A 24,654-nucleotide genomic window follows, 5' to 3' on the forward strand; every position below is an offset into this window, starting at 1 on the left:
TCTTTTTATTTGTTGTGTATAGTTTTATAACATTTTCAAGTTGCCTTAAATCTTTTTAAAGATTTAAAGACCAAAAACTTCATCTACTTGGGCATGAAAACCAGATCATGGATGGATTTTTAAGGAAAAATACAGCCTGTTTTACTGATTTTGGGCCTCACCCTGGACAAAAAAATTACTAGTGATATTTTAAGCAGCTCTTTAGAGCGCCCTGAATTTTGTTTGCCAAATCTTTCAGTGCTTGACCCGGTCTGCAGCTGCACTCCGACTCATTGGACTGAAACAAAGCCAGACTGCGTAATGTCTCAGGATCTGTGGCTTTGGGAATGGGAAGTGCTGTCACTCTGGCAAACAACCCCATTTATAATTCTTGATGTTTTAAATTCTCTCAACTCATCGGTGCTTTGGCAGTTTGTCTTTGTGTTTTTTTTGGGTTTGTGTGGGTGTATCTTTTGCAATTCTAATCTTTGCTAATTGCCTTGTTTGTTTGTGTGCGTGTGTGCGTAAGCTCAATAGTGCTTAAATAGAGGAGGGGCTCTGTCTGTGTGTGTGTGCACTGGGGAATTTCTCAGTCAGACCCAAAAGAGCTTATTGCGTTTAACTGAAGACAGACATGCCTGGGTGTGTATTCTCTCTTCTTCTTTCCTTGTGCTCAGGGTTAGTTTGTTTGTTGTTTATAGTCTAAAGAAGTGCTGTGGAACTTATTTATATGAGTGAACACCAGTTATATTCATCATCGTTCCAGCGAGTTAGCACAATGCTGATTACGTCTTTCTCAACTTGTGCTGCATTCCACCTGCCTGAGTTTTAAATTTCTTCGCTGGTTTGCCAGTAATGGCACATCAGTCATCGCTCATGAGCTATTAATGAGGAGAGATAATGGCAACAGAAATATGACACAAAAGCTTCTTTGTTAGCACGTTAAAAATGTTTGTGTGATCACTGCCAGGAAAGTTCCCTACTGCAGGTAAAGACATCTGGACCTGTCACGATAGTTCTGTCCTTGGTGGTGTTGTCGGGGGTTAAATGAGACGTGTAATATCAGGGTGCGTGTAGATTTTAGGGTTGCCGCAGCGGTACGTATGCCTACATTGCAAAGCAGACATTTTTTTTCTTCTAAAGATTAGTTTTTGGGCATATTTAGTCTTTATTTGACAGTAGAGCAGCGAAGACAGACAGAAAAACCAGATGAGAGAGAGAGAAAGCGAGGACACGCAGCACAGGGCCGCAGGTCAGACTCAAACCCAGACCGCTGCACTTTAGCCATGTGTCATATAGTTACCCACTGAGCTAAACAGGCTCCCGAAAGTCTGAGCCTTCCTATGAGATTCAAGAATGCTCAGCTTACAAAAATATATTGTAAAAAAAATTAAAAAAAATTCTGTTTTGTTTTTAGATTTCCATTCAGATCAGGTTTTTGACACTAGTCCTTTGTGTCTCCAGCTTAACCTTTTGCTGCACAGCTTCCATTACATCCAAGGATGTAATAAAATTACTGAAGATTCCTTCAAGTTATATCAGTGACGAGGAAACGACTGCAAACAATTGTGCAGTCATGCACAAAGAGTACAAAGTGATAAATACATAAGCTAGGACTTATAATCTAATCATTCCAAAATGGCTCGAGGACACCTGAGAATACTTTGTATATAGTTTAACCAGAGTAATCTACAGTTGCGGTAAATCCCAAAATAAAATGAGTGGAGATTGCTGTTGACACTGCAATGTTTGTTATTCAATAAAAACACAGAGTATACTTTAATGGTTTTTAAATCTATTTGGAAGGAGGAGTGGAGCAGTGTTGACAGTAAAGCATGAGGGTTCTTGGGCAAAAGGCCGTGCAGGTTTTAAAGCCCACATACCCTGACAGACAAACACGCAGTTTGTTTGGTGTGCAGAAGTTCACTTCATTCTGAAAACTGAAAGAACTTCAAACAACATGATTCAAACCTTTTCAGCTGCAGCAGGATCACAGTATTAAAACCCTTTTGTTACTTTTTTCATTAGTCTTGTATTGTAGATTTCTTTCTTAAAAAGAACAAAAGCAACTCCTTTTTCTTTATTACCTAAATGCTTCTCAAGTCGACGCTCTCATCCTGTCCTCCATATTTCCTTCCTTCCTTGTCTTAATTTCATCTCACACCCTCATTTCCTTCCCTGCTTTGCTTTAATTGTTGTCCATGTTTAACTGTGTTAAGTCATAGTTAATGTTGATCCAACCTCTTTGGTCTCCTACTTTCTGAGCAATGCAGTTCTTTTTATATGTCTATAACAAATAAATGATATGTCTGCATTTGGAGGTAAAATGAATTTCAGTTCAATACTTGCACTATAAAGCCAGAAGTTGTTGCCAAGAAACGGTACACAGTTGTTTCCGCCTGTTATTTTTGTACACGAGCGTTTACTCGTGTGTCTCCTTGTCTGTTGCTCTCCCCTTTTCTCCAGGCTCTTTGTATAAATGTGCAGTGCAGCGATGTACTGGAGACGCTGAGCCTGATTTTCTGCGGTGCAGATGTGAATTGTTCAACTGGGCTGGAAAGTCAACCCTCCCCCCTCTCCTTGGCCACCGCACACTCGCAACCCCTACAGGCCGAGTTATTGAACCATAATCTGAACACAGGTACAGTATGCGTGCAAGCTCAGGGTCCCAAGCACACATTTGTTTTTAATGGACTGAGTAGAGCTTTCATGAAAGAGTTTGTTAAAGTATTGATTTAAAAAAAATAACATGTTTTTTCACAAAGCACTTGTCGAAACACAGCGTGCTTTATAGGCAGGCAGATTCTGGAAACGAGAACGGACTGGAGGGATACGTTAAAAAAGGATCTTATACAAAGCAGTTGGCTTTGTAATTTGGATCCTCTCAGTTAGGTCATTCAAAAATTGTGTTTCCCTGACATTAAAATTGTTTTTGCTTCAGTAATCAACAGGATCTTGAAATAATGAGTGGACCCTTAATATCAATTCTGCAATCCAAGAAGTTTGAATGCTTATTAAGCTCTAAGTGAGAGCAGAATGCAGCGATTTACTGAACCTGTAATCAGCTGAACAGTGTTTCCCCAGTCTTGCTTCACATAGGAGGTGCTCCTTGTTGCTTGTGTTGTGTCTTTCATTTTCTAAATGTGTGACATGTTTTTAGTGGGTCACAGGTCTGGATTGCAGGCAGGCTAGTTTAGAGGCATGTTGTTGGTGTAAAGCATGTTTAGCTTTCGTTTAAGAGCCCCCTGATTCTAGTTAACAGCACTTTTAAAAAGTCATTGACTTACAGTCTTGTAGACATCAAAAGTCTCAATAAACACTCCCATCAAAGCCTCATCAGGCAAGTTGTAATACTTTATATCATTTGTTAGTTGACATTTTCTTCTAAAGTCTACTTTTTATTTTATAGTGAACTAAGATGTGGTTTAGGTTAGTTTTTAGTTAACTATAATAATCTTGGTATTAGCAATGAGGTAATTTAGAAATTGGTTGATATTTGGTGACGTCAGATGGATCAAGGCACTGACATTTTAAGAGTGGGTGACTACAGTCATAGCAAAACATAGTTCAACTATGAGGTAAGAACTCAAAGCAGAGTGTTGAGAAACGAGGGAGGGGCCATTTCAACAGGGTTTAAAAGTTTAAGAGACCGTAAGCGTGTGTCGTAAACACTTCTTTACTTTCATACAATCAAATTCTTTACAATGCTTTTCTGTAGAGCTACCACGGTTAGAGGAGGTGGATGCTATGGACCCAGAACCTTACCCACTACCTCCTTCCGTGTCTCACAATGGCTTCCTATTCAAAACTGCATCCATGGCTCGGCCAGTCACAGAGCGCAAGGCCAAAGAGGGTAAGCACAAACACTCTACAACAGCAACACTTACCACAAGAAGAAAGAATAGTTAAAGTGATTATCACTATTATGCTTGGCAAATATTTATTTGTCTATCAATATAGAGTTCAGTCGTCGCTGGTGCACGCTAAATGATGGCGTTTTCAGCTACTACGAAAGTGACAAGAACTCAAACCCAAATGGAGCTCTCAAGGCTTCAGAGATCGTGTGTTTGGCTTCCGACAACGACGACAGACATGGGTACGCAAACACCCACACACTGTCCGTCGTAAATGCACATTTACAGCAAAAATGCAACGACACCTTGTAATGTTAAGCGAGATGAATCGTATGTCTCCTCCTTCTCTTTCCTAAATTTCCCAGTGTCTGCTCCTCTAACCTCCTTTTTTTTTTTTTTTTTTTTTTTTCCCAACCCCCAGGTACAACAATACATTTGAAATTTATACAGAGTCTGAGCGTCTCTACCTGTTTGGCACCGATGACTCAGAAGTCAAATCCCAGTGGGTCAAGTCTATCGCCAAGGTAACAATCAAATACATATATTCAGCTTAACGGAGAGATTTGTGATTTTTCTTTATTTCTAGTCAAATAAGAAAGCTCTTATAAGTGGTGTTAGCAGATTAAGCTTGGTGTCAGTGATCAGGACAGTGCTCGCTGTTGTTTATTTTATCAAAGCACAACTTTCTTTACGACTGACGTGATCGTGTGAAATGAAACAACAGTCATTTTATCTCAACGGCTGAAAGGGCAAAGTGTGTGCACTCAAATCTCATTAGTTATTGTGAGACCAGTCAGATGTGTCAGAGTTATGCACAAGGTCATGAACAACCTGTGACACAACCAGTTTCGTGGAGGATTGTCTCTTTCCACAGCTCTTGGGGAGAAGGCCGAGATAGTAACTGGACAGAATGTAACCAGAATCGAGGCTGAATTTGTTGCCACCCACACTGTGTTCTTCAAGCAGTGACAAATAGTATTCGTTTTTAAAAGCTTGAATTTAAATGAAATAAAATAAAATGTAGCTCATAATAAAAAAGAAGGGCAAGGATGATTTTGTACAAACCCTGGTTTGAGACCAGGAGGAGGCACAGATCCCTTGGGGATTGCGTCAGGAAGATCCTTAGGCGTAAAAATCTGCCAGATCAAAATATGTGGAGCTCTTTCCCATTTTTGAAAAGGGAGCAGCCTAAAGAAGCTTCAGTACAAACGCCGTTTGTCCTTTGCTTGTAGGCCTTTATTCCAGTCTCTGCAGAACCTTTGCTGAGATTGAATTCTGAGAGGATTGGGAAGCTGATGTGCAAAGATGGCTTGAACCTACAAAGGTCCAAAGTTGGGTGGTTTGCTCTGGAGGGGTCTGTACTTCACGTTTACCTGGAAGGCAGTCAGGTGGAGGAGATCCACCTCCGCAAACTGAACGAACTATGTGAGTAAGACACGCAAACATGGATTTAATCACTGTGCGAGTGCTCAGCGATTAGAGCACAACAGTTCTTACCCTGTATTTGTGTTTTACAGCAATTCAGCAAGACAATGAAGTCATGGTTCTGGTGGGGAAAGGCAGGTGAGAACGGATCATTTGTGTGCTGATTGACAAATTATTCTTACAGTTTGAAACCCCTTTAAAGATTAACCTGTTTAATTTTTATAGATATTCCTAATAATGAAACGGTTTTCCCTCACATACTCATCTATTAATTCTTCTTTCTTCTTTATTTGTTTCTTCTTCTCTTTTTTTAGAACTCTGTACATAGAAGGAAAGAGAAAGCTGGATTTTTCTTGCTGGTGTGCAGCTATCCAGGCAGCTGCAGGGAGTGGAGGAGACAGGCTGCACGAGCAGCAGCTCACGGAGACGGACATACCGGTGATCGTAGATAGCTGCATTAACTACATCACACAGTGTGGTAAGAAACACACACTCACACACATAAGAAACCATTTTTGTGAAGTAAATATGTACTTCATGCATCTTTAGTTTTGTTTATTGTGTTACATTTTGACAGTGCACTATAAAACATTCACACATATATGCAACATTACTTACATAACAAACCAAACAAAGACGACTCCTTACAACACAAGTCATACCTCATATCATGGTAAGCATTGATAATATAACATTTGCATAACATAAAATTTAGTTAACCATCATAGTTCAGCACACAAACAAAAATCCAGGCTCTTGGTTCAGCATGAACTGTAACCTTTTCTATCTTTCTCTGAACTCATGTGACTATAATAGTTGGACCTTAAGTTTACTGTGTTAAATTCCACTGGATCTATCCACGGAAGAACCATCTTCCTCCTCATCTTTTATATAGCTGTACAGCTTGAACATTGGTTTCACCAGAGTGGCAGAGTTGCTTGTGCTACATCTCTTGCATGAGTTCACAGCTTGAAAAGCTTGACATGTACAACAGTTCAAAGTAGACAAAGATAAAATAGAGGAAATAACATGACTCTTATTTCCTCGAGTGGACATGGGCCTAACTTGCTCTCAGTGTGGTGTGTGAGGTCCATTGTTTTAATTATCTGCACTCATTGTAGAGAAGTGCAGCTGCATCACACTTCTCTCTTTGTGGGTTGACACCGTTTGACATATTGGCCTTCTGGCCTCACCGCTAGCAGCTCTGCTCATGTGATTTTTTTTCTTCTTTCTTTTTTCCCCTCGTTGTTGTTTTTGCTTTGCCTTCAGATGTCAGTCAGCTCAATGTTTCCAAGCCCTCAGAGGCCAATCGTTGCAGTGTTGAGGCGAAACACTTGATGCATTAAATGTTCTGAATGTTGGAAGATGCAATATAACGATTAAGTTTGAGGAACTTTTGTTTTCTTTTGTCAGTGGTGAAAGAGCTGTTTCTTCCGGTTTAAGTCTGTGTTTGTGTAACATTCTACTCTGTGTGTTTTTGTGTGTGCTTGTTAATGTCCCATCTCTAGGTATGGTGTCAGAGGGAATTTATCGCAAGAGCGGCGTGAACTCTCGTGTGGCAGCTCTGTGCGAGAGGTTTCGTCACGATGCTCGCAGCCTTTGCCTAAGGGAAGGAGAGCATCAGGTGGACGACGTCTCTAACACACTCAAACGGTTTTTCAGGGAGTTGAAAGAGGGAGTGTTCACAACACAGGACTCCCCCTCCTGGCTCAGCACTGCAAGTAAGAGTCATACGATTTTGTTTCTTCATGATTCCTATGTTTCTTATTATTTTACGAGCTTTGAGTATCCTGTAAAACATGTATAGATCAGACACCTGTGGCTCTCCTTAAAAGGGGCAAATTAGTTTTTCTGATGTTTTGATATCATGATACTGCATCTGCTGAGAGACACACTGACAGGCCAGTTTGGAGCCATACTGTTCTAAAACCTGAGCTGGTTTAGTATTGCCATGCCAAAACAAGCAAGGCCTTCCTGGATTAAGAAGTCATCTGTATGGCGGATGACCTGTCATGGTCCCTTTACAGACATGCATTTTGTGGCATTTAGCACATTACAAAATTATTAGCCGAAAATCAATGTCACTGTGCTTTTTTTTTTTTTAACAGGGCAGCAAATTTCAACATAGCAATTCTATTTTCAAATTTCTGTTTGCACACAATAACAGAATTATTTTGGAGAAAAACAATAACTAACAGGCTCATGTTATGACCCTGAGCTTTATGAGCCTTAGTACAAACCATTGCTGTGAATTAATGTGCTTTAACTTAAACTTTGTACCCTTATAGACTGTTTGAGCAGTCACTTGAGAAAGCGTCATGTCAAAAACACAAGAAAGCAGTTTAGACTTGTGATAAAGAGTTATGGCTGCTCATAAAGCAGAGATGGATATACATCGTTATCACAGTGTTTCCAAGTGTCAAGAACTGGAGTGAGAACTATCATTAGGAAAGTGACACACAGCACACAACAAGCCTGACAGAGGCAGGAAGTGAAAGATTCATTAAAGAAAACCTGTGAGAGATGTGTCCAAAGACCACAGAACAACTGTCAAGACACTCATGAATAACTTAGTCGACTTGGATTTCCTACTCTCAAAGAAGACTGTCACTAGAAACCTGCGCAGGAACTGTGAGGTTGCAGACGAAGGAAAAGTCCACTTCTGCAGAAGACGTACCTTCAAGACAGACTAAAGCATGCTAAGGACAACCTGAAGAAACATTATGCATATGGGAGTGTGTCCTTTTGTCAGATGAGATGAGATGAAACAAAGGCTTTGTAGCCACAGTGACTTATGTTTGGAGAAAAAATGGAGAGGCGTCAACCCATAGAACACCGTCCCCGCAGTGAAGCATGGTGGTGGGACTATTATGCTGTGGAGATGCTTCATAACGTCTGGAAGTGGGCATCTTGTCAAAATGGAAGGAAGAGTGAAGGATATGTGAAGATTTTGAAAGAAAACCTCAAACAGTTGGCAGCAAACCTGGATCTCAGTCATCACTTTGTCTTCCAACACAACAGTGACTCAAAACATACATCGCACCTGATGAACAACTACCAGCCTGTGTAAAGCTTTAGAGAGTCTCGCTCGGGAGACGAGTGTGGGTCTTGTTGACAACTACAGCAAATGACAGCAGGCTGTTTTCCAGTAAAAAGGATTTGCAAATAACTATTAATAACCTTGACCCTGGTAGTTTTTGTTTTTTGTGAAACAATTTAGTTTCTGTGTGCAATGTAAAAAATAAAAACAAAAAACTAAACATCCAAAACAAAACTAGGATGTTTGGGAAAGCTGTGTTTTAAAAATCGCTTGCTATGTTTAACAGAAACCTTTTAATTTTTTTTGTGTAAGTTTTAAACTTTCATGAGGAGGGTCCTCATCTGTCCTCATCTGTAGCTTTTAGTCCCTCTGCACTTTAATCTAGTTTACAAGGAAGGACCACAACCCTTTTGTATTTTATCTTGGGTTTGGGTGTTTAGTGTTGATGTTGGGCGTCATTGTTTAGGGATTTTTCAACAATCGAAATTATTGCAGTATATAACTGCCTCTTACTATTTGTAGTCTTACACCGAAAACAGCTTTTAGCACAACTTTTCCAGTCTTTTTTGCCCCAGTAACATAAGCATTTGACAATGTACTGGTTTCAAATGAAAATGAGCATATAATGCTAGTATTGCAGGGATTTAATGATATGTTTGTCATTGTAATTCTAGTGTTTTGTTTTTTTTAACACTGAAGCTAAATTGAACATACAGTGCAAAGAGAATGAGTTTAAAGATATGCTGCAGCTGTGTGTCTGGTACCATCATCTTGTTATTGTTTTCAACCAAAGACCTACACACTGCTGGCCATTTTTAATATATACATGCCAGTTTAAACAAAAATGCTCTTTGTTTTAGACGTCTAGAGTCCTTTTTCATCAGGCCTCTCTTCAGCCTTTCTCCCTGTTTTGATCTTTTGTGCTCTCGTCCTGTGCTTTTTTTTTTTTTTTTTTTTTTTTTTTCCTTCCATCTTACCCTCCCAGCTCTTTCTTTGATCCTGGCCGTTTGTACTATAAATATCCTCTGTGTTCATAATTTTATTTAATAATTTTACTTTTCTCCTCATCTTCTTCTCTCTTCCCCAGCCATTCAGGATGAAAGTACTAAAATCTCCCAGTACAAGCAGTTCTTGAACAAACTGCCTCATGTCAACAAGGCAACACTACAAGCCCTTATCGAGCATCTCTACTGGTGAGAACTGATACACAGTGACTGATACCATCTTATCACCTCTCCCTGAGTATGTATTTGTGCACAGACTTGTGTGTTTTTTTTACCGCTTGTGTTTCAGCGTGCAGCACTTTTCGGATGACAACCAGATGAACAACCATAATCTGGCCATCGTGTTCGGTCCCACACTGTTCCAGACTGACGGGAAGGACTATGCCGCTGGCCGCGCCATTGAAGACCTCATTGAGCACTACAAACTCATCTTTGAGGTCAGTGCTGATAACAAAGGTGGTAATGCTTCTATGCTAACACATCAGGGATTTAAAAACACTTTTCAGTGGTGTAGAGGTCTAAGTGTTCGTCTTATCTTTTTATCTTAAAGATCAAGCTTCACTGTGATTACAACACAGTGCAGTGATTCTGCACTTTGAAGTATCAGTGCAGATTTTAAATGTTGATACATTTTTATTTGTGGTTGAATTACTCTGCTTATGCTCTCTTGCAGGTGGATGAGCAGCAGCTGAACAAGCAGATAGAAGTGATTGAAGTTATCCACAAAATGCGGAATTTAAAAAATGTGAGCAACATACAATAAACTTTAAACAAAGAATGGTTCAGTGACCTGACATATTTCAGAGGCAAGATTTAGGAAAATCATTGAAAATATTACAATATAAACGCAGAACTAAAACTAAGAATATTTCTTCTATATTTTTAGTTTAGTTTTTCAAATTGTGTCACTTAGAATTTCTTTCAGAAGTCCAGCTTTGGTAAAAGTGTGAATTTTTTCCCATGCAGTTTCAGTTTTTAGCTTAGTTTTAGTTAATTATAATAAACTTGGTGGATTTCTTCGGTGAGATTAAACAGTCATTTCCACAGCCATCATCAGAACATATCAGCAAATGAAGGAAATTCTTCTGGATCGGTTTTCTATCCCGCTGGGATACATCATATTTCCAAAAGCCATCACACACACACGAACTTGATTGACATCCCAATCTTAATCTAAAGGGTTTAATATGATGCTTCAACACTTCTAGGAAGGCTTTCCACAACATTCAGGAGAGTGTTTATGGGAATTTTTGACCAGAATCACATTTGTGAGGTCAGATGCTAATGTTGGATGTGAAGCGGCTTGCAGTTTGTAATTCATCCTGAATGTGTTAAGGGTTCATTACTGAAACTAAGGCGCCGAACCCAAGTCTTAGAAAAGCAACCACTCACCATAATCCCCCCTCCACCAAACTTTACACTTAATTTATTATGTTAATTTCTAGTTTATCACCTGCCTGTGTAATTAACCTTTATTATTGTTCAGTTGATCTCAGTGAAATGTGTTGTGTGAAGTGTTTTGACTTGTTTGAACACTGCATTTGGTTATCTGTGTATACGCTTTTTTTATCATCGCAGTTTTTCTGTCTGATCATTTGTTTGCTTGTGTGCCCTAAACTTCAGCCTCCTTCTGAACGAGGAGGTGACTTCATTTGTACTGTGTACCTGGAGGAAAAGGCCAGTGGAGAGAGACATGTGAAGGTGGGTTGGAATTCACCAAATAACACATTTATTTATTTAACAACCCAGTTCTTTCATCTGGCACACATCAAGTTCCACAGTAACGAACAGGCTGGTTTTTATAGAAAACAAATATTTCCACTCTTCCCACAGATTCCTGGTTCTATGACAGCATTAGAGCTCACACTGGAGATTCTGGACCAGCGTAACATCCCAATTAAAGACAAAGATTACTGGAGCTGCTGGGAGATCTGCTGCAAGGAAGAAATGGGTAAGACTGATTAAAAAGATGAAGGGAGGCAGGACAAATGCCAAACAGCATTTGTTTTTTATGCTGATGCAGATTTAGAATTTATAGGGTATTTTGTAAACTCTGTCTTAATTATTCTGTTTTTTTCATTAATATGGTACAGGGCTATTTTGCTTTGGAAAATGACAGTTTACTAGGACTAATGCAAAAAAAAAAAAAATTGCCTGCAACAGTGTGGCTGCAAACTGCAGTTTGTTTTGCATCTGGTATGTGACCTGTCTGGTTCCCTACAAGGAAGCGACAGTATGAAAATGACAGTAGCAGTAATCTGCAGATTAAAGAGGAAATGGAGCAGTAATGATGAGAAATTGAAGGAAATTGTTGTTGTTGATGGGAAGAGAAGGAAGGAATTTACCGCTACAGACGGTGTCATTTACTACAGATTGGTATGTAGATTTACAAAACAAAATTCTTCCAGGATGTAAGGTGAGATTTACGGAAATATGTATTTATAGCATCCAAAAATATGAAGCTGTACCAGTTATGTCATCAAGCGCTCAGCATGTTTGTCTGACACTTTGACCCTATTGAGGAATGCAGATTTGCAAAGTTCTTTGTCATCCAGAAATGCCCCAAGTTTGCATCATGTTTTCACACATGCTCTCTTTCTGCCTGCTCTGTTTTTCAGAACGACCGCTGCACTATCAGGAGCGAGTCTTGCCCATTGTTCACTCCATCGGCACAGAGTCTCATCTGCTTATCAAGAAACATGCTGCAATGGAGGCCATCACTCTTTACCTGTGTAAATACAAAACAACAGAATCATTGCTGCACTGTTTGGTCTGCCACATTGTGGCATGCTTGCATCAATTTCAGTTATCTGGCCTTCTGTCCTGCAGCCAGTAAACCGGACGCATCCAAGCACGGGATGATAAAATTCAGAGAGGAGCGAAGCATCTTGGGTTTGGGCCTCACCAGTTTTCATGAGCGTTATTTCATCCTCAATTACAACTCGCTCAGAATGTACAAGGACGTCAGAGTAAGATCTACAGACATACTTTTATCATTTTATTTGTTATCTCCTTCGTAGACTCGTTAACTAATTTTTCCTTTTTTCCCCACTGTCTGTCAGAGTAACCGTCCAGAACGTGAATGGCCAGTGAAAAACTTGAAGGTTTACCTTGGTATAAAGAAGAAACTCCGTCCTCCCACATGGTGAGCACCTGTGCTGAATTACCAGTGTCACACTATTCTCATGAGTGCTTAGTGGCAAAGCAGCAGGTGGCTGCTGTAAATGGAAACTGCTGTCACACCAGGAGGAAGACTGGCCATGCAAATTATCGCTTCAGTGGGCACAAAAAATGTATTTACTGGGAATAACAATTTTCTGGGATTATCTGATCATGAATAATTGGATATCTGGCCACTCATTCTCCAGCTTTATACAAGTGTAACACCTCTGCACTACATTGCTGTTGGCGGGAGCAGCTAGTGCTACCCCTACTGATCAAAATGCATCTTTTTGATCTCAAATTACCTCAGTTTTGTTAGCTTGAACCAAATTGGTTGATGCCCTTGAGCTTCCTTGTTTCATAACTTTAAAAGTTTACACAGAGCAACTTCTGCAGCTCGGCTCATGCTTAAATTAACGACTAAACTTGAATTATTAATTTACGAACTCTACAGTTTCTTTATCTGAAGTAGCTGTTTGGGCCTTGTAAGCAGAGTGACCACTAGGGGGCAGGCTGACACTGTGAATCCTAAGAAGCTGAATTGCTGTTAAAGTGATTTGTATGTTTATTTTTAGTTGGGGACTGACAGTTCTGTATGAGAGCATGAAACAAGAGAAGCCCGAGAGACAGCAGTGGTGAGTACTTATTCAGTGCTCTCTTTTTTATAATACACAACTTTCAGGCTCTGATTACGTCACCAGCAATGTTGGTTTATTGGCTGGAAAAATGAGTAATACCGAAAACAAACAGCCGCAGGAGCATTTTTTTCCGCTAATTGGCTTGATTTGCAACAGGTCAGTAACTTGATCGGCTATAAAAAGAGCATCTTAGGCAGAGATTCTCCATTATGCAAAAAACACTCTACAAATTGTGCAATAATTTCAGAAAAATGTTCCTCAATCTAAAAATGAAAAGCCTGTGAATATCCCATCATCTACATAATCTATGGCCCATAATAACTTCAGAAGATTTAGGAAATCTGCAGAAATCTCTGTATGTAAGGGACAAGGTCAAAAATCATGCCTGTAAATGCCTGTAAGCTGCTTGCTTGGGCTCAGGAAGACTTCCAGAAATCATTATCTGTGAGCACAGCTCATCGTGCGGTTCATGAATGCAGGTTAAAGCGCTATCGTGCAAAGAACCAGAAACACATGAAGATGTGAATGGACTGAGACAAAGTGGAAAACTGTTCTGTTGTCAGAATGATTAGCATTGTGCAAAACATGGACACTGCAGTCTCTAGATTAAAGCAGAGAGGGACCTCCGTGCTCATGTCTGATGGTACCTGCATGCATTAATACCTAAATACATACAATACATACTTACATACATACATAGAACTGGCAGCTGGCACATCTGGAAAGACACAATTAATGATGAAAGATGTCCAGAGGTTTTAGTTTATCACATGCTCCCATCCAGAAAGCCTTTCAGGGGATGCCGTGCATATTTCAGCAAGATGATACTAAACTGCATGCTGCATCTATTACAACAGCATGGCTTTGCTGTCGAAGAGTCCAGGTGCTGAACTGGTCTGCCTGTAGAAAACATTAGTAAGGTGGAGTAAGTAAGCCGTGAGGTTCAGCAGCTATATATATCTGATATCAGACGAGAATGGGAATAGATTTCTCTCACAGAAGTTGGCAGCTCAAATTTTTAGAAACGTGTTGCTGGCGTCAATTTCAATTTCAGGTTTCATTGTTCTATTGTGAATAAATCCAAGTTCATGAGATTTGCATTGTGCTTAGGGCTGGGCTATATCATACCGTTTACGGTAATACCGGTGTAATGTTGGGCAACGATAGGAAAATGAAATATTGCAATAGAATATGGGTAAAACGCGCATGCGCAATGCCTTTGTTTACATACACACATGGCGGCGATGCAGAATGAGAAGAGCGAAAGCAGATCGTTAAATGAAATAGATGAACCAGAATTGGTTTGTAAAAATGCTGCAACTTCAGTGGTGTGGAACTGGTTTGGCTTTCATCCGTCAGATACACAACAAAGCACTATTTTTGGTAGAACGTGCTAGCGGGCCGTCGTTATTACCGTGTTGTTTGGAAAATACGGCACACTTAAAATCAATCCTTTGATTTTTCTGAAAATCGACAGTGCCCCTTATAATCCCGTGTGCCTTATGTATGAATTCTGGTTGTGTTTACTGACCTCGAAACGATTTTATGTCGTACACGGCGCTCGAAAATCTGTCAAATGTTTTAGTACGACTTTGCTAAGCTACGAACCCGCACCGCTTGATGGATTGTCGGAGCATTACGACTATCGTAGGCAGGAGCCTCGCGGAGTGATACGTACTGTGCTTCAACATAATATTACCGTATTGTGTGTGCATAACCTCTTTTTAAGTGTTGTGGATATTATACATGGTTATGCTGAGGATATGTCGGCCAATTTCCACTGGAAATGCCTTTTGGTTAAACTGTCAGCAAAGAATTTGCATTTGCACTGTTAATTTTTTATATAACTTTAATGCACTTAAAACAGCTGCTTGTTCAAGTGAAAATACATTGATGTTTTGTTTTGGGTTTTTTTTGCACTAATAAAGTTGTGGAGTTGTAAAGTTTTTTGTCTAGTTTTTTTGTCAGTTATATCGTTAACGCAAATTTTCAAATGTATATCGTGATAAATATTTTTGGTCATATCACCCTGCTCTACTTGTGCTTTTATTTATAGTTTAAACAGTTGTATTTGTAAACATTTGTTTCAATACATGAAATATAACTAAAGTCTGTCATTATATTAGATTGCAGCACTAATATAGTGTTTGCAGGAGCTCAGCCTTTGCTCTTCCTGTGTGTCATTTTATTTATTAATTTATTTTTAACTTTATGGCAGCATGGTGATACGGATATAAACACAACCAACTTTGGAGAAAGCTGCTAGATTTTCTGTAGGCTGAGAAAACGGGTCAGATCCCTGCATGAGAGTCTCGAGAAGGAGGCATATAAAAGGTTGACTCCACCTAGGGGGTGAACACACATGAATACACCTATAAACAGGGCTCTGTTCTAAGCTAGGCCTGTTCAGGTATTCACCCTCCGTGTGTGTGTGTGTGTGTGTGTGTGTGTGTGTGTGTGTGTGTGTGTGTGTGTGTGTGTGTGCGCGCGCGACTGTGTGTACATGTTACACTGGGTATGCATTGTTAGCATCTGTAGTCATCTTCGTAGTTGTAATGGGACAGCTGCTCCCGTCATGCTGTAGGTAGTATAATTTCTTGGTCAGCCTCCATCGCCGTGTCCCTTGCAGCAACAAGCAGACATGAGAGGGAGCAAGGAAGATGCAGAAAGAGGTGGAAGGTAGAGGGGCAAAGAGTCATGCTGAAGGGGAGATACTGTATACTGAGTAAGAAATGTTGACTTTAATGCAGTTAAAATACAACTTTGAGTGGAGAGGGATAAGAAAGTGGAAAAAATAATAATCAAAAGAGCTAGATGAGGAGGCGCCCGTGTGACTGTATCATCCCAATCTTTTTTTTTTTTAATATATCTGCACTAAATGTCCCTTAATGTTCTCAAAACTCTTAGCACATTAATTTCCCCCCCCCTTTTTTTTTTCTTTTTTTTTTCCTCCTTGCAGCACTATTTTCTCAGCACACCTCGTGCTTAAGCTTATAAGGGTGCTAATAAATTTTAGGAATATCATGTAAATTTTATTCTGTGGCTTTTTGGTAATCCATAATCATAGATGAGCAGCTCTCAGTCTTTTGACGCTGATAATGGTGGGCAGTTAATTGCAAGCAAAAACGAAAAAGTCACATGTAGGAGATACTGTGCTGCATGTATGTGCACTGGAATAGAGAGGCTGTCTCATTTTGAATGCCAGCAAACACTAATGAGCTCTGTTAGGCATTATGAAGTGAACTAGGGAGAGGGAGGAGCTAGGGGTGTGTGTGTGTGTGTGTGTGTGTGTGTGTGTGTGTGTGTGTTTGTGTGTGTGCGTGTGTGGGGGGTATTCTGTCAAATTCTATGACTGCACCTAATTTTGTGTCAGTTGCATGCTGCATTGCTGTTTTGTTTTTAAAGTCTCTTTGTATCAGTGTTTTGCTGTCTCAGAGGACTTCACTCGAATAATTGTTGGAGTCTAAATTTGTGCTCATAACAGTAATAATCGTATAAATACAGCCTGTTTATTCAGCACAGCAGCATGACTGATGACTCAGAGGGCTATGACGGCAACCTGAGTGGCATGAAATTTGCACGTACATGCATGCAGACACTACAGAGGCACGAATTCGCACTTTTCAGGGACACAGGCACGCACACACAGGCACACACGCTGGATGCTGAAGGTTATAATCAGTGTTTGTTTTGGGCGGAAGTTTAAATTAGTAGTCGTGCTCACTGTTTACGCTTGTGGCGTCACTGTCAGGTGTCATAGGAGAGAACATGTCAATTTCAGTTAACAGTTTTCACTACCTCCCTTTGTTCTTGTTCTTTTTTTTTTTTCTTCCAAATTTCCCCTGGTCCTCGAATTCATCTCTGCCTCACTGTTTGCTTGTCTCCCAAGACACCCCCCCCCCCCCCCCCCACACACACACACACACACACACACACACACACACACACACACACACACACACACACACACACACACACACACTCAGCCCTCAGTTTGATTTTTATCGCACTGTCTGCTTCACTTATCTGCCTCTATTTATTTGCAGGTATCTCTGCTGTGAGACCCAGTCAGAAATGAGAGAGTGGTATGCTACATTTCTCAGTATTCAGGTATGTCCCTCCCTGAACACCTGCTGAGAGGTGGAAAATTTGTAATAAATCATTTAAATGTGTTATGATTTGTTTTATTTCTTTTGTTGTTATTTGTGAAAACTGTGAATGTCTTGTAAAAACCAAGCAGCGATGCAGAAGTTTTAGAAACTGTAATAAAGAAAGTAAATAAAACAGCACTACTGAAATCAGTAATCCTCACCAGGACCATGTTAAATGATTTAAATAGTTTCCTCACAGTGTAGTAGTATTATATTGTAGTATCGTAACATGTCTGTCTTCTCTCCTCTCGGTTTCTCCTCCTTGGTAAAGTACGATGGTAACGTGTGGCCTCAGGATGGACTCCAGCACAAGCGCGTGAGTCGTGAGTTGCCAGACACACGTCATGGTAACGTGTCACTGATACCACTGCGTGGCAGTGAGAATGAGATGCGGAACAGCGTTGCAGCTTTCAGCCAAGACCAGCTTGCTGTGAGTCAATCTACCAATCACTGGGAGTAATCTACGACGAACCAGGCAGCTCACTGCAAAGCTGCCCAGTTAATCAGAGACTTTCATGCTGCGCAGGTGGTCCAGACCCCTCAACCATGAGCCGAATCAAAGAGCAGTGCAAATTTGCGCACATCCTATACCAATTTTGCACTTTGCGAGTCTGATTTCTATTCAGAATAGAATACATCGGATTGTGCATGAAATCAAGCGTTCAGTCTCCTGAGGCAGAACTTTTCATGCTCAATTTTTCTCTTTGTTAACTTTTCAGTAAAGTTTGAGGGATTCACCTGTGCAGGATCAATAATCTCTGTTTCATGATTTGTCTGTGATTTAACGATCGTTGCAGGATCTGGGTTCTTAAAATATTAAACTAATCAATTAAATATATTATGAAATGCAATCTCATGTGGTTTCACGAGCTGCGAAGATGATAAATGATTTGTGTTCAACCAAAACAAAAAAATGTTTTAAGAATCCAGACTGTGTGCAGAGCCTTAGACGATTTTTTTATTTTATTTTATTTTTTGATTGAGCCAGACTTATCCTGGTGAAGCTCTGCCAAAGCCTGCTTCAGAGCACTAAAGACACAAACAATAACACATTCAGAGAGAGCTCATGCTTGCAGGCAAACTATACTTTCACGGCACTGGTGTCTCATCAGCTCACAGAATTGTATTCTTGGCATGAACAAACATCACCTTAGTTCGCCGGACTATATTTTTAAGCTCTCTGACACTGAACCAGACCTGCTTAGCAGCATCAATATTGTGTTCATGCAGCCATCCTAAACCCCTCAGCCCTGTGCTCAGTCGTCGGTGCAGAACAGAACGTCGACAATCTGATGATGCAGTTGTCTCCTCCTGCTCTTTTCTTGTTATCACAAACCGCTCAATATTTTGCTGCAGATTGCAGCAGCACATAAAAATTCATCTCAGCCTGCTGTAACTTCCACCGGCAATAGCCTGATTTCAGGGTTGCTGTGTTGTTGCCTGCCGCATATTTTCTATTGATTCCTGCCTGTTCAGTGTATCGACATGATGTTGGAGTGTGAGAAGAGGCGTGATTGCTGTGGTGATAGGACCACAGAGGATGAGAGAGAGAGTGCGAGTGTGTTAGTAGTTGAGAAGAGATTCACTGCATGTCGATATGTCCAATTTTCGATGTGAAGTGAAAGAGTAAATCTGGTACACAGATTGTGTGTGTTTGTTTGTGTGTGTGTCTGTTTGTCTATAAAATGGACTTTTCTGGCAGTCATTTAACCCTTTCTACACAGTTTTTCCATTTGTATTATTGTAGGGTCTATACCTGACAATGTAAAGCGCCTTGGGGCAACTGTTGTTGTGATTTGGCACTATTTGAATTCAGGTTAATACATTTTTGTCTGTTTTGTTGTTCATCAAAAATATGCTTATCTTTCAGTTCCTTAAAGATTTTCGATAATGGTCTCAGTAAGGAAGGTAGGACCATTTTATACACATGAGTTTTTTGGGTTTTTTGGTTGTTGTTTTTTTTTTTTTATCACACACAAATTCTGTTTTAGTAGCATATTAATTTTGGTCACCCTGAACTTTGTGTCTCCTGTGCATTCAATAGTCTCTGTGCATTTGATCAACCTCACTTGTTGTTGTGCTCGAGTCTCTCAGTACTCAAAGTATTCTGAATATTTTTATTAGTGCATGGGATGCTACATTACCGTCAATTAGCAATTTAGGTTGCTAGGCAATGTGATGGTGTTTGTCATAGTTTGTCATGCATAATTCAGTTTTTGTGGAGATAAAGTAGATGACACCTATCACACTATATTAAAGCTAAAGTGCTTTAATATGGTGTGATAGGTGCAAACTCCTAAAGATGGGCCTAAAGATGTAGTCCATTGCTAGGTGGTTTGATTATGCTAGAATGTCAGATATTATAGCATAATCAGCATAATGTTATAGCATATATATATATATATATATATATATATATATATATATATATATATATATATATATATATATATATATATATATATATACACACACACACACACACACACACACACACACACACACACACACACACACACACACACACACACACACACACACACACACACACACACACACACACACACACAGTGGGGCAAAAAAGTATTTAGTCAGCCACCGATTGTGCAAGTTCCCCCACCTAAAATGATGACAGAGGTCAGTAATTTGCACCAGAGGTACACTTCAACTGTGAGAGACAGAATGTGAAAAAAAAATCCATGAATCCACATGGTAGGATTTGTAAAGAATTTATCCGTAAATCAGGGTGGAAAATAAGTATTTGGTCAATAACAAAAATACAACTCAATACTTTGTAACATAACCTTTGTTGGCAATAACAGAGGTCAAACGTTTACTATAGGTCTTTACCAGGTTTGCACACAGTAGCTGGTATTTTGGCCCATTCCTCCATGCAGATCTTCTCGAGAGCAGTGATGTTTTGGGGCTGTCGCCGAGCAACACGGACTTTCAACTCCCGCCACAGATTTTCTATGGGGTTGAGGTCTGGAGACTGGCTAGGCCACTCCAGGACTTTCAAATGCTTCTTACGGAGCCACTCCTTTGTTGCCTGGGCGGTGTGTTTTGGATCATTGTCATGTTGGAAGACCCAGCCTCGTTTCATCTTCAAAGTTCTCACTGATGGAAGGAGGTTTTGGCTCAAAATCTCACGATACATGGCCCCATTCATTCTGTCCTTAACACTGATCAGTCGTCCTGTCCCCTTGGCAGAAAAACAGCCCCATAGCATGATGTTTCCACCCCCATGCTTCACAGTAGGTATGGTGTTCTTGGGATGCAACTCAGTATTCTTCTTCCTCCAAACACGACGAGTTGAGTTTATACCAAAAAGTTCTACTTTGGTTTCATCTGACCACATGACATTCTCCCAATCCTCTGCTGTATCATCCATGTGCTCTCTGGCAAACTTCAGACGGGCCTGGACATGCACTGGCTTCAGCAGCGGAACACGTCTGGCACTGCGGGATTTGATTCCCTGCCGTTGTAGTGTGTTACTGATGGTGACCTTTGTTACTTTGGTCCCAGCTCTCTGCAGGTCATTCACCAGGTCCCCCCGTGTGGTTCTGGGATCTTTGCTCACCGTTCTCATGATCATTTTGACCCCACGGGATGAGATCTTGCATGGAGCCCCAGATCGAGGGAGATTATCAGTGGTCTTGTATGTCTTCCATTTTCTGATGATTGCTCCCACAGTTGATTTTTTCACACCAAGCTGCTTGCCTATTGTAGATTCACTCTTCCCAGTCTGGTGCAGGTCTACAATACTTTTCCTGGTGTCCTTCGAAAGCTCTTTGGTCTTGGCCATGGCGGAGTTTGGAGTCTGACTGTTTGAGGCTGTGGACAGGTGTCTTTTATACAGATGATGAGTTCAAACAGGTGCCATTCATACAGGTAACGAGTGGGGGACAGAAAAGCTTCTTACAAAAGACGTTACAGGTCTGTGAGAGCCAGAGATTTTCCTTGTTTGAGGTGACCAAATACTTATTTTCCACCCTGATTTACGAATAAATTCTTTACAAATCCTACCATGTGAATTCAGGGATTTTTTTTTTCACATTCTGTCTCTCACAGTTGAAGTGTACCTCTGGTGCAAATTACTGACCTCTGTCATCATTTTAAGTGGGGGAACTTGCACAATCGATGGCTGACTAAATACTTTTTTGCCCCACTGTATATATGTTATGATATATATTATAGCTTGTGTATATGTGTGTATGTATATATATATATATATATGTGTGTATATATGTTATGATATATATTATAGCTTGTGTAAAGTCTTGTCATTCTGGTGGTTGAACTCCTGATGATCGTATAAGGAGACTATCTTGAAGGGAAGAGCGGCCAAATTTAAATCAGGCTCGGCTTTGAGCTGTGGAATTTGTAATTTTGATAACACATCATTGTTTAAGTTACTTATGAGTATTTTCTGTGCAAAGTTTCTGAGATACAGCATGCTTCTGTTTCTTATATTTGGACTTTTCTGACTGAAAATCGAGACATCATAAAGTGTGAGTGAAAGTTAAAGTCTCTCAGTTTAAGCCGATCCCTCGGTTCATTGGTCAGGCTGCATGTCCGTGTTTATATGTACTCTTGACCGGAGCTTATTGAGTCCGCATCTCATGAGCAGCCTCATATCTGGTTGCCATGGCTCCGAGACATCTGTGGTCTGAATGAGAATTTTAAGCTTGACCTCCTGGGGGACTTTTAAAAATGTTGTGAAACTAATTTTAGGTTTAGGGAGAACACTGAAAGCTAGTTTCACTAAGTGAAGCTGCAAGTCTTACCAGATGTTTATGAATGAGAAGATCTGCTTGTGATATTTGTTTTCTTTTATTTTGATGAAAGGCTGACTGTCTGAATGTTTTCTTTCAAGGTTGGATCATCGGCCTCATCGGATGTCCCCTAGACATTCCAGTGACGACTTCATTCCCGAGGGGCAGACACTGAGAAAAACACTTATAATGTATGCGGATAATGGCCTTGCACCTCCTTTGAACACGTGCTGGAATGAAAAGAATTCAGCAGACAACAGGATCACACCGCTTTCCGTGCACAGATGAAGTGAATGAAGAGAAACAGTTTGTCAGACCACAGTTTCCCTGAAGAGGCCAGAATCGATTCCAACCTGATTTGCACCTAATGTTTCCACTGGACTCATAAGAGACAAACTTTTATTTCTTTATATATATATATTTTTTTTTTTTTTTGGGGGGGGGGCACAAAAGACCAGTAATCCTGGGCACCAGCACAGCATGGTCTGCAGGTTTTTGTTTTAGACATCAAAAGCTTGACATTGATTTTGCAGCCGAGTCATATTTTTAAACGTTCTGTACTCTTTGCTCAACAAATCATCGGATCAGTGTGCAGTTTAAATTAAGTAATTGTAGCTTTTGTGACGTTGATATCAGAGGACACTGTGACCTGATTTTCTCACTGGAGTTTGTTCCAAGGGGACCAAACTGGACTGAAAAATGACAGGTGATGGATGATGTTAGTCCACGGGACATTGGCTGGTGCTGTGGAAAACCTTAGTCCGAGGGTTTTTTTGTGCTTTTTGCCACTTTTGTGCACATGTGCAGCACTGTGCATAGAGTGCGTTTACATGGGGATATGAAGACCTTCAGGGAGTAAAGCAAGGAGAATCTTGTGCTGAAAAAAGGCATTATTTTTTTCTCTTTTTCCTTTATCTTTTCTTCCCATCCTCACAGGCACTGCATCCTCTTTGTAGATGATTTTTTTTAAAATAAATCCTGAGCTACAGAATACAGCACATTAACCAGCAGTATTTATAACGTTTTAGATTATGTGTTAGTCGCTTTTTCAATATCTTCTTTATGCACAGCTTAGAATCTTCGCGGGATCGTGTTTTTTATAGTAAGGAGCACAAAAGTGGTGCTGAATAATCTGTAGGTACAAGAAACGAAGTGCTTTACGATGCTCCGTCATTCCTTCTACATGAATCCAACCTTGTATATATTTAATGTAAAGAAATTAATCTGTCAACAGTTGCCTTACCAGCATCGCTGAGCAATTCCTCGTCGTCGCTTCCTTTTAATGTTCTCACCTGTGGGATTCCCGTAATGTAAAGATTTATTTATTTTGACAGCAGAGGACGCTGTGATGCTGTGTTTTCTCAACCTGAGTTGGTGATGATCTTCATCAACATGTGTAAACACCTTGAAGTTGAGTTCCTGTGAAGAATATGTATTTACAGTAGTGTGCCATTAACTGCCCTCTGACCTCAGCAGGAGTCCTGAAGACTCAACTGTGTAATAGCACGTTGTATACAAAGTATTCACTCTGTACTTCTTAGTGGTTTATTGTTTTACAACATTCATTTAGAGTGGGTGTACTTACTTTCCAAAGGTTCTTGGCGCTGATCGTCAGATTTTAGTTTTCAGGTTTAAAGGTAGCCTGTGTATAAGTTGTAGCTTTCAGGTTCCGGTGTGGTCTAACATAAATAGTCGCTCACACCTGTGTTGCACAAAAAGAATCCCTTTTATGTGATTTCTGGAACACTTAGCTGAAGTATCGATGGGTTAAAATATGCAGGTGATTATTTTAAATGTTTCACATAATGTGGATTTTTTTTTTTTTAATCTCGATCACTCTCATCCTTTTTACATCATTACAATTCAAAGTTGTAAAACAAAAGTCCAACAGAGGCTGTTAGATACTGTTTATAGATGGTGTGTTTCTTTGTCCCTGCCTTTTGTATTCTGTTACTGTGCATTTTACAAATTATTGCATCTCTAAAACTCTAATAAACACATTCTGCTAGTTGCTTGTTTCCTGTGGAACATGCATACTCCTTTTACTCTTGGAAGAAATCTCTCTTCCAGAAGGTTGATGTCCTCCAGCTCTGCTTTGCCCTCATGGTAATCTACTTGCTTCTTCTGTGCCTTTATACACAGTACAGCACTTCACGGGGTAGCTGTGAAAACATGGGCTCGGATACAGATGCACATACACTTTGGAGAGAAACTTTGGTGAGCCCTGCAGGTTTTATAACGGTGTCATGCTACACTTATAAAAAGGAAGACTATTGATGAGCTCTGAGGAAAAATGTCAGCTGTGTGGGTGTGTGGGGTACAGTGATCATAGGGAGGGCCCTGAGGAAGTTTCCTGCGTGTGTGAGAGGGACTGAGTCACAGTGGTCCACCAGCACTCCAGTGCGCTCTTTTTAAACAGATCTGACACATCAGGGTCACCCTGTACCTCGAGACACACCGGAGAGCCCTGCGAGGGATGTGCACACAGGAGATCTTCAGCAAAACATTCTCAAACACGCACAGGAGGCCTAGCGGGCAAGAACACACACAAGCACAGTGGCCTTTACTATATAGGTCATGACAGCAGTTGCATAAAGCAGAAGGATGGAGACAGATGTTTAGGGGG

The 24,654-nt window shown here is 40.3% G+C and overlaps 1 protein-coding gene across 5 annotated transcripts in view; it reads left to right on the forward strand.

Moving 5' to 3' along the window:
- arap1 (ArfGAP with RhoGAP domain, ankyrin repeat and PH domain 1) overlaps window positions 1-24,039 on the forward strand; it is a 60,465-nt gene extending 36,426 nt beyond the window's left edge. For 3 of the 5 annotated variants that reach the window (XM_012921881.5, XM_012921882.5, XM_076892233.1), the window contains 20 exons: window positions 2,446-2,620; window positions 3,698-3,832; window positions 3,940-4,075; window positions 4,255-4,357; window positions 5,066-5,258; window positions 5,351-5,396; window positions 5,573-5,736; window positions 6,767-6,979; window positions 9,386-9,491; window positions 9,592-9,739; window positions 9,976-10,047; window positions 10,926-11,003; window positions 11,136-11,253; window positions 11,921-12,034; window positions 12,132-12,271; window positions 12,365-12,447; window positions 13,040-13,099; window positions 17,149-17,212; window positions 17,525-17,683; window positions 22,130-24,039. In XM_012921881.5, the coding sequence (XP_012777335.3) occupies window positions 2,446-2,620; window positions 3,698-3,832; window positions 3,940-4,075; window positions 4,255-4,357; window positions 5,066-5,258; window positions 5,351-5,396; window positions 5,573-5,736; window positions 6,767-6,979; window positions 9,386-9,491; window positions 9,592-9,739; window positions 9,976-10,047; window positions 10,926-11,003; window positions 11,136-11,253; window positions 11,921-12,034; window positions 12,132-12,271; window positions 12,365-12,447; window positions 13,040-13,099; window positions 17,149-17,212; window positions 17,525-17,683; window positions 22,130-22,162 (2,340 nt within the window). In that variant the 3' untranslated portion in view covers window positions 22,163-24,039. Of the gene's footprint in view, window positions 1-2,445; window positions 2,621-3,697; window positions 3,833-3,939; window positions 4,076-4,254; window positions 4,358-5,065; window positions 5,259-5,350; window positions 5,397-5,572; window positions 5,737-6,766; window positions 6,980-9,385; window positions 9,492-9,591; window positions 9,740-9,975; window positions 10,048-10,925; window positions 11,004-11,135; window positions 11,254-11,920; window positions 12,035-12,131; window positions 12,272-12,364; window positions 12,448-13,039; window positions 13,100-17,148; window positions 17,213-17,524; window positions 17,684-19,123; window positions 19,162-22,129 lie in introns of all 5 variants that reach the window. The other 2 variants (XM_012921883.5, XM_012921884.5) reach the window with 2 other exon arrangements.
- Window positions 24,040-24,654: the final 615 nt, after the last annotated feature.

Source organism: Maylandia zebra, linkage group LG14 (assembly GCF_041146795.1).
Source record: "Maylandia zebra isolate NMK-2024a linkage group LG14, Mzebra_GT3a, whole genome shotgun sequence".
Taxonomy (NCBI): domain Eukaryota; kingdom Metazoa; phylum Chordata; class Actinopteri; order Cichliformes; family Cichlidae; genus Maylandia; species Maylandia zebra.